Raw genomic sequence first — 12,615 nt, forward strand, 5'->3', positions numbered from 1 at the left:
CGAGTGAGACATGCAGCTACGAGCGCCGCCCTCCGGCTGGCCCCCACCATATGACGCTTCGCGTTGGGTTTCAACAGCAGAGCGCGAAAAGTGCATGCCTCTCATGAAGGGCAGGAGCACGAGATTGTAAAGCACACGATGTGGCGGGTGAATCGTGAATGTTTTTGGCGTGACGCCGGTGGTGGTGGTGGTGGCTTGTCGATTCGAGGTGTATGGGAGCGCATTCATTGTTTGCCGTGATCGACGCAAAAAGGCGATACCAGGCGCGGTATATCGCAACATCGATATCAGTAGGGGCCTTGTATCATCCAATCATGATTCGATTTTAGCCATGGGAATGTTGTCACGAGGCGTGAATTTGTCCAGTCCTTCACGCTAATCAATCGTTGAGCGCGGGTAAGACATGATGGCAATTGTGAACATCGTCCTTCGGTCGACAAAAAATCTGGAATCATCGATACGTACCCTTCCTTGCAGACCAATTACGTTACTGCCGCATGCCAGAGGAAGCAGCGCAGAATTGCAACACGCGCGCTATTTCGCCCATACGCGAGCTACGACCGAGGTGAGATGGATGGCTTGGATGGGGGATGCGTTGAAGCTACGCCCGTATGGTTTCGACATGTGCTTCCTCGACTCCCTAACTGATCGCCAGTTGCAGTGTGTCTCGTTTTGGCAGATAGACATATGTCGCGCCAACTGTCATGATTCACCTCTAGCTGTCTGGTTGAGGCTGACAAGCGGCCGATTACTTGTCGAACATCTACGGGTGTAGGTCGGCAGGTAAGCAGCTCGGCCATGGCCATTGATTTCTCTAAAGTTGCCGGAATGGCGAGCCAGTAAATAGGTCGCGATTGCTTCCTCACCGCAGTACCGAACAGTTCAAAAGATGATGAAGAAGACACCAGTCCAAGACACTCTTGATTGGCATATTTGCGGGCAGCAACACTAGATGGAGCATGTTGAGGAATGCCGAGACGATTGTTAGCAGTATCCTTTGAACTAGCGTCTTGCTAACGAGCACAATAGCTACCAACGTACCATGAGGAAAAAGAGTGAACCAAGTTCCGGTCCTCTAGACAGGATAATCGGAATCGAATTTTGGCCCCACGTTCCTCGAAGCCCGAGGGCGACAAGGGGTACGCGGGCAAGACCAAGTTGCGCATCGCACTCAAGTACAGTGTACAATCTCTGTGACGGCTTCCCAAAGAGACACCAGGTCTAGCCTCATCTTCCAGCCCAGCCCCGTTTCCCGGAGGAGACGTGGAAGGGAGTATTCATGAGACAGCCATGGGCTCTGCTATTTCTGATGCCGGTCACGAGCGTCGAGTGACGCCGAGCCCTCGCGGGTCGACCCGTCCACCCACAAGAAGCAGGCGACTGCGGTGAAAGTTTGAGAGTACTCCGAATTTCTCGCATGCCAGGGATGATGTTGAGATTTTCTCTGCGGTGAAGCGTGGAAGATCTCTGTTTGGAAACATGGAAGCGCAACATTGTCTAGAGGAAGCTGAGAACTTGGTTGAAGAGAGGGGAAAAGAAGAGAAAAACGAGGGTTTGAATTTTTGATATTGGAGTCGCCAATTTTTGGTGGGGCTCGAGTGAACAAATGGCGCCTGATTGGCGAGGCAGCCACCACTTCTTGCTGTACTACCCGGCAGTTGAATTTGGAAGATTCAAATCTCGGGTTTTTTTGCTTTTCCAGGAGATCCCTTACGGTGTCTAGGAGATCCTCTCCGAGCTATTGCATCTGATCGGATCTATGGATACACGATGTGGAATCATCATTGTGGCGAACTTTTGGGGTCATACCTTGGCTTTAGGATGGTGAATTGCTTTTCGTACCGTACCACTCGCACGACAGCTTCCACTCACCGCTGATGAGTGCGCCACAACTGGCAAAAGCAGATAGGACCGACCACACGGTACGGATTAAAGTCGACAAGGCGCATTGTGGCAAATCCCCTTGATTCAGTTCCGCAGAACGATATGACGGCCCTCTAGGATGGAGAACCGCACGTCATCTGGCGCCATGGAAGCGCTCTGCAAACGCGAGTCACTTCCGTACAGTCGTCCGTCAGCGCACAGTGTCTATCGTCCTCCACCTCGTCCCAAGACAGGATTGAGCTGGAATCGGCAATATGCAAGGGGCAAAAGGACTCAGCATCACCCCGATACACAAAGCTGCATATGCAGTGCACGGCCGCGTCCCGGAGCTGCAAGCGCTTTGTTACCACTGCAAGGTCTGCTCTTAGTCTCTCAGTCGGGCGCTGGTGCATCGCCGCTTGCGCTGCGTATGCGATTCAACGCTCGTCCTTGCGGGATGGAAAAAAAGAAACGAGCTTTGTAGATCGGCAATGCGCACCGCTCGGAGTGTCGCCGATTTTTGCTTCCTTTTCCGTTTATTATGGAGGTAGTGCTGTGATATGGGATGGGGACGGGGATTATGCTCTGTACAGCTGCAGCACGGCTGCCCAAGTCCCATCACAATCACCATTGCAACAGCCCATCACGTTTCGGCAAGGAGTCTCGGCCCGGGTATCAAGCCAATGTCTTTCACACTCTGCCCAATCTATAAGCAAAAGTCGATTCGGTGAGTAAGAACCTGCGCAACATGTGTCACGGTTCCCGACGTCGCCATTGGTGGAGGCGCAGAGGCTGCCAAACTGCGTCTAGACGCAACCTGCGTTAGGTGGCTTCCGAAACAATCGCTTCCTATACGCTGCGGGAGGAGACAAGATGTGCCGCCACCAAGGCGGCTCTCTCCAGGAAATGTGAGATGTTGAGATTCTTATTTTGGTCGATAGTCTTGGTAAGACACCTCGACTTTCGCGGTGCGGCCCACGGAGCTAGCGTTGCTGGTGCAGCTACAAATTTAAGACCTGGGGTGAGCGGCGTTGGGTCAGAGACACTGGAGTTGGGCTCAGTTGATGACGCACCAATACCGCAGAATGTCTAGGATTACCATGGAACGGTCCGAAGCTCGAGAGCCTGTTCGCTTCATCTGCATATTTGGAAGAGGTGGCTGTTTAGCCAGATTGTCAGAACATGGTGATTCGTATACGAATCGGATCTGCACTCGACAAGTCATACTTGCAGACAATTTGAGGAAAGAGTCGGCGACTGGGTACATGGAGTAGCATATTTGCTCAGATGCAGCATTACTGTTATCAAATACCGTCTCGACAAGAAAAAGGCTCGGTGCCCTCCTAATTTCGCTGAACGAGCGCGAACTATTCCGATTGGCATAAACATATATGAAGATGCAGCGCTATTGAGAGATCCTCTAGCTCATTGACACCACGGACCTCCGGCCCGCGTGTAAGTGATGGACATTGCAAGCAGGCGCGGAACGCAAACTCTGGGCATTCAGACCAAGCGGCGAAGTGTGAAATGGGAAGCGAGAAGAAGAAGAAGCTACTGCGATGTGCTTATGCACTACAAGTCCAGACAAGCAGGCGCTTGGGTGCAGCTCTAGTCCGCTTCAAGCTTACTCGAGCCAGAGGCACATGGACAACCAGGCAGCGAGACGCAAGCAGCGTTTGCGTGATACAGCTGCCATATTCGCCAAAGAGCCAAGGAATACGTCACACCAGGGAGGACGACAATCCAGGGGACACAACTTGCTCGGCGACACACCACCGTACCAGCATCATTGCCAGATTCCCGAGAGAGGCCCTGTTCGACATGGCGCCTGTCAGTATTGAGTTCGCGCCGAGCATTCATGATGTGTCATTTTCCAATGTCCAATGCCCAGCTCCATCGTCTGTTATACGCTCTGAGTGTTGCCGCAGATAGCGGAAAGGCTGTAGATACCAGGGAGTGCCAGTGCCAAGCCTAAAGGGCACGGAAGAAGTGCCCTCTCTTCTACGGCTACGACAGAAAAGATGACAATTGTATCTCGGATTTCGAATCTGCAAAACATGTCACATTTCTTGATCTGCGCACATCCTCCATAGAGCGCAGGATGAGAAAAAGGAACAGCTTCAACAAGTCTAACGACGAGGGCACCCTCCCTTGCCTCCCTTGCGTCCAACGGTATAGAGGTGTCTGTCACCGTTTTTGTGCGACCAGCAGCCTGAAGATGCTGAAAAAAGAACAAGAAAGGGAGAGAGCCATTGATCAATAAATAAATAACAAGTCGGATGAAAAGAGGAAGCTATTCTGCAAGTAGAAACTCTGTGTCCTTGACGGGCATGGGGCGCCGCCTTTTTTTCCCGCCCTGCAGGTAGAAAGTGGCGCGGCGCTGGCCGGTTGCATGCTTGCTTTTTGGGTCGCCCTGCATCTTTCCTGCGTCTTTTCCTGCATCTTCTCTTTTTCATCCTGTCCCGCCAGTGCGGCACAGCCCTTTTTCCCCTGGTCCTTCCAGGTCTTCCAGTGGTAACTATCTACACCCGGATGCGGAATTTCCACTTATATTCTGGGTTCCTTTGGGAATGGCATTGGCATTAATGTCCCTTGAGTCCGCAATGCCATTAAAGGGGGGGGCATGACTCCTTCGACTGGCACTCGAGTCAAAAAAAAAAAAAAAAGAAAAATCGACCAATGTTTTGTGGCAGTGGCGTAATCAAGAGAGGGGACAAAAGGGAAAATGGGAAAAAGGGAGCAACTGAATAAAAGGAAAAACGAAACAAGAAGCAACGAAACTCTCTGGGCCAGCCGGGCCTCGCGACGGCCCGCAATTGTGCATGCCCGCGATCTTGTCTCCCATGCCACCATCCAGACACACAAACGCGTTGGCCTGAAAATTGGCTTTCAGGCGTACACCATACACTTGGAAAAAAAAAAAAAAACTGTGCCTTGCGTAGTTTTATTGTTTCATGTTGCCTATATACTGGCTTACACAGCCGTTGCCGTTGCCGTTGCATTTGATGTCGTCCATGCCGTCATGGCTTCAACCGACACATTATATCACGATGGCACACGACGCAGAGAAACGGTGGCAAATCAGCCATCAGGCTGGGAGAATACCAGCCTCTATGACTTTGACCCATGGATGGACTTGCATATACCACTTCCTAATTGAGCGCCTGTGTGGTGGCCAGCGACATGCGACACACACACCAACAACTTACAAGACCCTCCCAAGCCTCCCCGCCCAGACTAATACGGCATCGCTTTGAGCAGCCAGTGCAAATCGGAACCAGTGCCCATGAGCTTGGCTGAATGGGGCGCAGGCTGCACAGCTAGCTAGGCTATGTTGGCTATGCTCCCTCTCCCGGTCGACGCAGGAATGTAATGTCTCTTCCCAAGGGGGTGAGAATGCCACGATGGAGTCGGGACACGCCTCACTCCACACCCTCCCGTGTTACCAGTATGCGCCCCACGAGTAGTGTCTCTCATGCAAGGTCACTCTTGGGCTTTTGTATTTTATTGATCTGGTATTGAGTAGTTTGTGGTGTACAGTGTACCAAAAGTGGACTTGTTTTTTTGTTATATCATGGCCAATGCCACATCGTCCTCCCCTACAGGCACACTGCTCCTGCACTTACATGCTGTTCGCACCAGCTCCTTCCATACACTATGAGAGATCATTCTAGCTCTCTCATAATAGGATACATATAACAGCACGACTGCAGCATTACACTTACAAGACGACATCTTGCTCTGCTGAGCAAGTCCCAAGCATCAGCCATCATGTCCAGGACCATGGACCGCCGGAGCAAGTTGGCTGAGATCAAGCTCGTATCGAAATTCCACCCAGTGGCCAATTACTCATACCCCTCGCCCATGAGCCCGACAAGCCCTACCATCAACCGCTTCGACAGATGCTCCGTAGGCTCCGAGGGCTCTACGCCTGGCCTCATCGACGACAGGACCGATTCCGAAGTATCGCAGGAGGATGACTACCAACACATTGCACACGCCACCGAACTATGGGATAGCTTTTGGCAGGCTGGAGGCGAATGGCGCTTGGAAGATGCCAAACTCGAACTCGCTCATCCTGCCAAGGACGAATACCGGCCTCGTACCTCTTCGCACCACAGTAGACAGCCGTCCCAAAAATCCGTTGAGCCCAGGACACCATCGTGGCCTCTTCCCCTGTCCACGGCCAACACCCCTCACAAGCCTGCCACCAAATACTCTGCGTTTCCAAGCCTCAGACCAGTTCCCCTGACATCGGCTCTTGCACCTGCACCTCTTTGCCCAAAGTCATCCGGCACAAGCACCATGACGGCACCTTGCATTCCTCCACCGCGACCTCGACGCCCTGAGGCTCTTCTCACACCTTGCCTCAGACAACCAGGCCAGACTACGGTAATTCTGCCCTCGACCGCAAAGGTTATGCAGCCCTGCATGTACACTCGTCCCAAAACATCCTCTGGAACTGCACAGCCCCCCCAAAAGTCCATGGTCGGCCACTCCCGAAATCATAGCACCATCGTTGGCATCCAGGATGTCGCGTCACGCTCTTCGCAAAACCTGACAAGAGCCCCCTTCACTCATGAATTTCAACACGGACCGCGTAACTCCAAGTCTACGACCTACCTGAGTGCTGCCCGCCAACAGCAGCGCCAGGAGCAGCTTCAGCAACTACAGCAAGAACAACAGCAACGACAACAGCAACAGCGGGAAGAACCCCAGTCCGTATTCGAGGAAGATTCGGATTGCGAAGCCTCCGGGGCCAAGTCCTTCTTTCGGTTCCACAGGCGTTCCGGTAGCGACAAGAGCCATAAAGCGTCGGCTGCAGCCCAAGAGGCAGCGTCACTTCACAAGCGGCGCAACCGCGCAGATACCATTGCTGTTTCCCCCATGACAAACCCGCCTACTCTGGAGCGCGAGCGCAAAGTGGACGTTTTTGGACGCATACTTGGCCGTCGTAGTCGATGAGCAGACCAGAAGCAGAGAAGAGAAAACCTGTACTGCAATTTCCTATAATGTACTACCAACGGCCGACCAACCAACCCAGGGAACAACAGCAACATTGACAACCCACCAGCAGCATCTGGGTCCTTTTTATCAACGACGTTCATTTTCAAGATTCGCGAACATGGGCATTATATGGCGTCATTTGCTTTATTTTACTTGTGCTGCCCTTTGCAGCACAATCGTTATATCATTATGATGATGAGACAAAACACGAACTTGAACGATTTATCGTGAAACGACGTTCTCTATATAAGCGAGTTTGCGCTTTTTCCTTATCTGTTGACAAATGTGTCGTATGCTCACTCATACTACAATTTGAATCGAATTTTTACGTTTATGAAAGCATTTACTCTGTTTCTACATTGCTGTGTGCAAATGTTGATCGATAAAGTCCACGAACTGAGAGCAGCTGCCGTTGACAGCCTTGTGGCCAGCTCACTCACCCTTGTCGCGTGTTTGGGTTCCAAAAAAAACAGCGCCAAGACGAACAACAAAACAATCAGTGGGCCAGCTAGTCAGCTGGATAGCATAAGGAACGAAGTTTATGGCAAGTCATCCACGAGGCGTTGATGCGCGCTCTGCGAGTCAGGAATGACGAGTTCCATTCCAGTACGTGTTGGTCTCTACGACGACGACGGCTAGGTGTGGAGGGGAGCGCCGGGGGGTGTGCGCGATGTAAAAAAAAAATGAGAATGGAGGAAATAAAAAGACGATTTTTTTTTAACTTTTGGTAGCGCAGAGTGAGAATACCAGAGCGATTATTCTTGTAGAAATGAATATAGTCTTTTTTTGCTGTAAGAAGAGGGCCCTCTTCGGTCGTTTTCCGTCCATGGCTGAGTCGAGACATGATGTTGAATCATTACAGCGACGCTACAATAATTGTCTACTACACAGATTTCGATTATTTTCAAGTCGTTTAAGTTCATGACACAAGTTGTACTCGCATTTTTTGACCATGCTTCATCTGCTTGTTGATGGGTGCAACCACCAACTACGCAGCGCACACATGAACTTTGTTGGCCAATCTCTCAGCAAAAATATACACCGAGCAAACCGCCTGTCAGTATCCTAATAAGAGGGAAGGAAAATGATAGGTTATTATGGGCAAAAAGTGAGCCCGCCGTCGCACGAGGGCACATGTTTTACTGGGTACGCAAACGCCACCTCTTCAGCTGCGCATGAACGGCTCGCAACGGCAACGAGGAAACGTTCGTAATGTACTTTTCCCGTTCTTTCAGGCAGAACCAGAAGGAGTTTTCTTTTTCTTTTTCTTTTTTTTTTCTTCGGTCTGCTTCGGTAAGGTGGGGAATATATGCCCTCCCTCGCATATTGCTGCACATTCCAATAGTTTTTTAATCGTGGCGTCCTTCTTCGCCACGAGGCACAAAAGTCTAGTTAACGTCGGTGTCGTCATACCGCTGGCATGGGCCGTACCGAGAAAAGCGGACAGTAACCAAAAGGATGATGCAAGGTTCATTGCAGAAAGGCTTCTGAGAATGGGGAATAAGCAAGATATGCAAACTCAATTCGATATCAGCTACCACGAAGAAAGTGGTAACCGTGGCAAAATACAAAACGCCCCGTGTCGGCCCAAGAACATAACTAACCGTCTATCCAGCAAAACCCAACCATTTTAGTACAATGTCCACCGTGGAAAATAACAAATCCGAAAAAATGTACAAACAAACTTGAAAACAAAACTCCAGTTCAATCCAAAAGGTTCCCAGATATATTCAAACATGCGCTATCCTCTCACTTTCCATCATGCTCACCTCTTTTCAATCCGACATGTTCAAATTCTCATCATGATATTGTCATCATTCTAAACATCATCGTCATCATTGCCGTGATATCGTTGGTGTCTCTCGAGACACAGGCCACGCTAGCTGATCGGGCCATATATGCGTTTCGTCATCATCGTAGAACAGGTCTCATCATAGAGCAGCTCTCATCATATATCAGGTCTCATCGTAGAGCAGGTCTCATCGTAGAATAGGTCTCATCATCGTGACGAATCGTTCTTTTCGTTGTGTGCACGTACCACACGCCCACCACTTCATAGTGCAAATCATTTATGATCGTTTTCAGTCGTTTAAAAAATTCAAGTCTCGCAGCCAATCACACCATGGCTTCAACAGTTCGCACCCTCCGCTTCTCTGTGTAGCGCTGCATGCGCCGAACACTCACACGATGCTCGTCGCGGCCTGCAACCACGCCGTAAAACCACACCGTCTCCTCGCGCGGATCGCGACCGACACCAAGACGTCCTTCGAGATCCTGGCGCGACCGCACGGAGCGAAAGGCACTGTCCTGGGTGAGCTCACGGGCGGAGCACAAGCTCATGATGGCAGCAATCGACGTCACCGGGCGGGGCAGCTCAAATTGGGCGCGGCGGGGTACGGCTAGAGACAAGCACCCCACGTATAAGAGGAGGAATGCGACCAGCACGCCAAAGACTGGCATGCTGGGATACATCCTAACTTGTCCATCCTCCCGTGACAGCGCCATGAAGAGCCCGCCGCCCAGCACGGGGATGGCGACAAAAGCTTGCGCCATGAGGGACAGCAGCGCAACCCGCCAGTGGCCGTTGCGGGCCGCCTTCCATGTTACTTGTAGGGGGAGACAGGCGGCGTAGTCGGCCAGGATGGACCTTGACGCGGTCGCGCCGTCCAGCTGGCACAGGTCTGCCCACGGCTGAAGCCGTCTCAACGCCATGTCGATTGACTGAAAGAGCATCCATACTAGCATGCCCATCACCGACGGGATAAAGGCGTACAAAAAGTTGGCCGCGGAAAAGGCATTGTTTCCCGGTCTCGCAGCCAAGAGGGGACGGAAGCCATTGTCGATTCGCGTTTGCGGGAGAAACGATACAAGCAGCAGAGCAACCACGAGAAGCGTACACAGAACAGTGTACATTATGAGCGGCAGAGACTGGATGCACATGGGGAGGTAGCGCTCATGTACACGACGCCAGTTTCCGGGCGCAGCAGTGGAATCAGAGTCCATGGATGTTTTGGGGTCGCTCTCTTGGCGTATCCCTGCGAGCACTTTGGCATCGTTTCCTCTGGCGCCTACAGCGCCGATTGAGTACCACACGCCGCCAGTGATCATGTCACCCGATCTCCAGTATCCTAGTCTGTCAAACCATCGATCACGAAGGTCTGTCTGGAAGTCGTGGCGTGAGCCAGACAGATTGTGTGGGTCAAAGCTGGAAATGGCATTGCTGCGGTTGAGAAGGGGCAAAAGATCTCCAACGGATCGAACGTCCCAAGAAAGCCCGGTCCACTTGCCAAACCAGAATACCATGACGATTGCAGTGGACAAAATCATGAGAGCGTAGAGCGCGACGAGTATCCAGACCACGACAGGCACTGGAGCCCAAACCCAACCAATACTCTTGTGAATGCAAGTAAAAGATGCGCTCAGCAGCGGTACGCTAAACAGCGCGAGCCACGTTGCCAAGTCAAACAACATGATTTGCCAAGGTCCGACAAGCTGGGGGTAAAGCAACGACTTGGGGTACAGATTAGTGAACAGCGCCAAGTATCGTTGCTGCGGATCCTCGCTGGCGAGCGACGCGAACGGGAGAATACGCATAGAGGTATTGACAATGCTCTGGGCGTAAATGAGAATAACAGCTCCAAGAAGCTGAGGGAGGATTCGAAAGAGAAAAAACTGCGCCGTATATATACTTCCAGGGTACGGCGTCAGCCCATGGTGGTGAGTAGAGTATTGTACACAAAATATCAATACTGCCGTCATGCCCAAGCACAAGGCCATTAAGATCATCATCGAAAATGGCCGCAGGATCGACGGCTTGTAAGTTAGGGGTGGGTAAGTTCGTCCATGAGGGTCGAGGCTTTGCCGCATATTCTCGGTGACGGCAACCCAGTGTGCGCTTGAGGGGTCCTTGATGTCCCAGGCGTCTCCGATAGGGATAGACAAAGCGGGAGAATCGCGCGCTCCAGGTACTGGAGCATGAATTGGAGCTGGAAAGGGCGAGTGAGCCCCCAAGCGTGCAGAAGTTGGTCGCACAGGAGCATCGTGCTGCGTGTAAGCTGGCTCTGGAACAGAAACGGCGGGCAAGCGGCGAGATGAAACTTCGCCAACGGTGTTGGTGCGTCGAAGATGAGTAAAATACTCTGATGCAGTCCGTGGTGAATAGTGAGGCTGTGTTTTGGCGTCATAGCTGCGATCCCGGGTCAAAGCCGACAAGGCGTACTGAATGTACGGCGCGTCATCCACACCAGGCGTCACTTTACCAGCAGCGAGGGCCAGTTCGTCCTTGAGCCCAGACATAGGCACTGGCCCTCCCACGGCGGCAAACATGGGCAGCTGTGTCTGGTCAAATCTTACTCCCGGCGATGTTCTCTCCGGCTGGGTCGCACGACGTGAGAGAAGGCGCGTGAAGATGTGGCTCCGGTCAGGACCGTAGAGATCGGGGGAAGATGTCAGAGGCGAAGGCGGCGGAATGTTGCGGCGAGTCAAAGTGGGCTGCGGCGACAACGAGTGAGCAGAAGGTGTACTGGAAGAGTTGTGATGTTGCTCTAATCGATGACGCACAGTCGAGTCGGAATCGCCTCCAAAGTCGCTCAAGTTGTCGTCAGGCACCTGCGACGACCACGGACCTAAGACGCAAAACGACAATCAGCACCAAAAACTGCCTCCTCAAACAACACGGCAACTGGTTATCACGAAGCCAGAATATGGGTTGACGGCATAAAAATCAAGTCTGGAATGTAAAAGAGTCCCACGTACGAGGAGCTGCGACATTGTCAGCAGAGTTGATGAAGATATTCATGGCGAGAGAATAGCATTCCACTGCAGGCGCGCCTCCACTTGGACAGACGAACCAATTACTGGCAAATAATGAGATGCAGGAAGAGCACGCATGATTATTGGTATGCATGCAGCGCGGCCTGACTGGTCTATCAAGAATTTTTTTCCCGCGAGGTTGGGCTGCTGAAGCCAGGGTCTTGTTCCTTGTTTCAAGGCTGACGAGAAGGCTGGAAGCGTTGAAGCCAGCCACCGGGCGGCCCCACCCCGGGCCGGGGATCTCGGATCCGACAGGGGTTGAGGTGGATAAACGGGCTAGTCGCCGGTGTGGAATACTGGTAGGATCATTTTGACTCACGCTGAGATTTATTGCGAAGTCTGGAAATAAAAAACTTTCCTGAGGATGGAGATGTCAACTTTTCTGATGGCATTGGGCGTTTGCCGTGTGCCAGCTGGGAGGTCAGGCTCTTCTTCTGTTTGCCAGCTGGCAGGCAGGCAGGCCAAGCGATGATACGCGAGTCCCGATTGGGCGAAAACCGGGTGGCGGGTGGCAGCCTGAGGCTTAGCACAATCCCTGTGGCTGGTGGCTGGGACTCTATTTAAAGCGACAGGGCTCCCATGCATGTTTTCCAACGGTACGGAGCAGGGAGGATCGTATGTTGAAAAAGTAACGCAAAGGGAAGAAATATTATTATAGAGGCTGGTCCGTGAGGGTTTTCTTCTCCTTTCCAAGTTTCAGCCCATGTTCTGTCTGAGCATCGTTCACAGTGCTTGAGCCCAGCTGCTAGATGATGCGGTCCGAGACTCTGTGCGGGTAAAAAAAGAAAAAGAAAGAAAAAAAAAAGAAAAGAAAAGACCATGCGATTCCATCCGAGCTGAGACTAAATCGCGCTGTTTGAGATTTTGCTATCAGGCGCGTTTTGCAAAAAAACACGAGGCTCAAAATACGACATTGCGGCCAAGGTGGCACTG

The 12,615-nt window shown here is 51.9% G+C and overlaps 2 protein-coding genes across 2 annotated transcripts; one reads left to right on the forward strand and one right to left on the reverse strand.

The window, feature by feature from the left end:
* Positions 1-5,634: 5,634 nt before the first annotated feature.
* Positions 5,635-6,828, forward strand: BBA_06682 (uncharacterized protein; the record flags this gene model as incomplete). Its single annotated transcript, XM_008601779.1, has 1 exon — positions 5,635-6,828. One exon carries the CDS (start codon positions 5,635-5,637, stop codon positions 6,826-6,828), a length of 1,194 nt encoding a protein of 397 aa, XP_008600001.1.
* A 2,157-nt stretch (positions 6,829-8,985) lies between these two features.
* On the reverse strand, positions 8,986-11,668 carry BBA_06683 (phosphoribosylaminoimidazole-succinocarboxamide synthase; the record flags this gene model as incomplete). Its single annotated transcript, XM_008601780.1, has 2 exons — positions 8,986-11,495; positions 11,626-11,668. The coding sequence occupies 2 exons, from the start codon at positions 11,666-11,668 to the stop codon at positions 8,986-8,988; spliced, it is 2,553 nt and encodes an 850-aa protein (XP_008600002.1).
* Between the last annotated feature and the right edge of the window lie 947 nt (positions 11,669-12,615).

This window comes from Beauveria bassiana (assembly GCF_000280675.1).
Source record: "Beauveria bassiana ARSEF 2860 unplaced genomic scaffold BBA_S00020, whole genome shotgun sequence".
Classification (NCBI taxonomy): Eukaryota; Fungi; Ascomycota; class Sordariomycetes; order Hypocreales; family Cordycipitaceae; genus Beauveria; species Beauveria bassiana.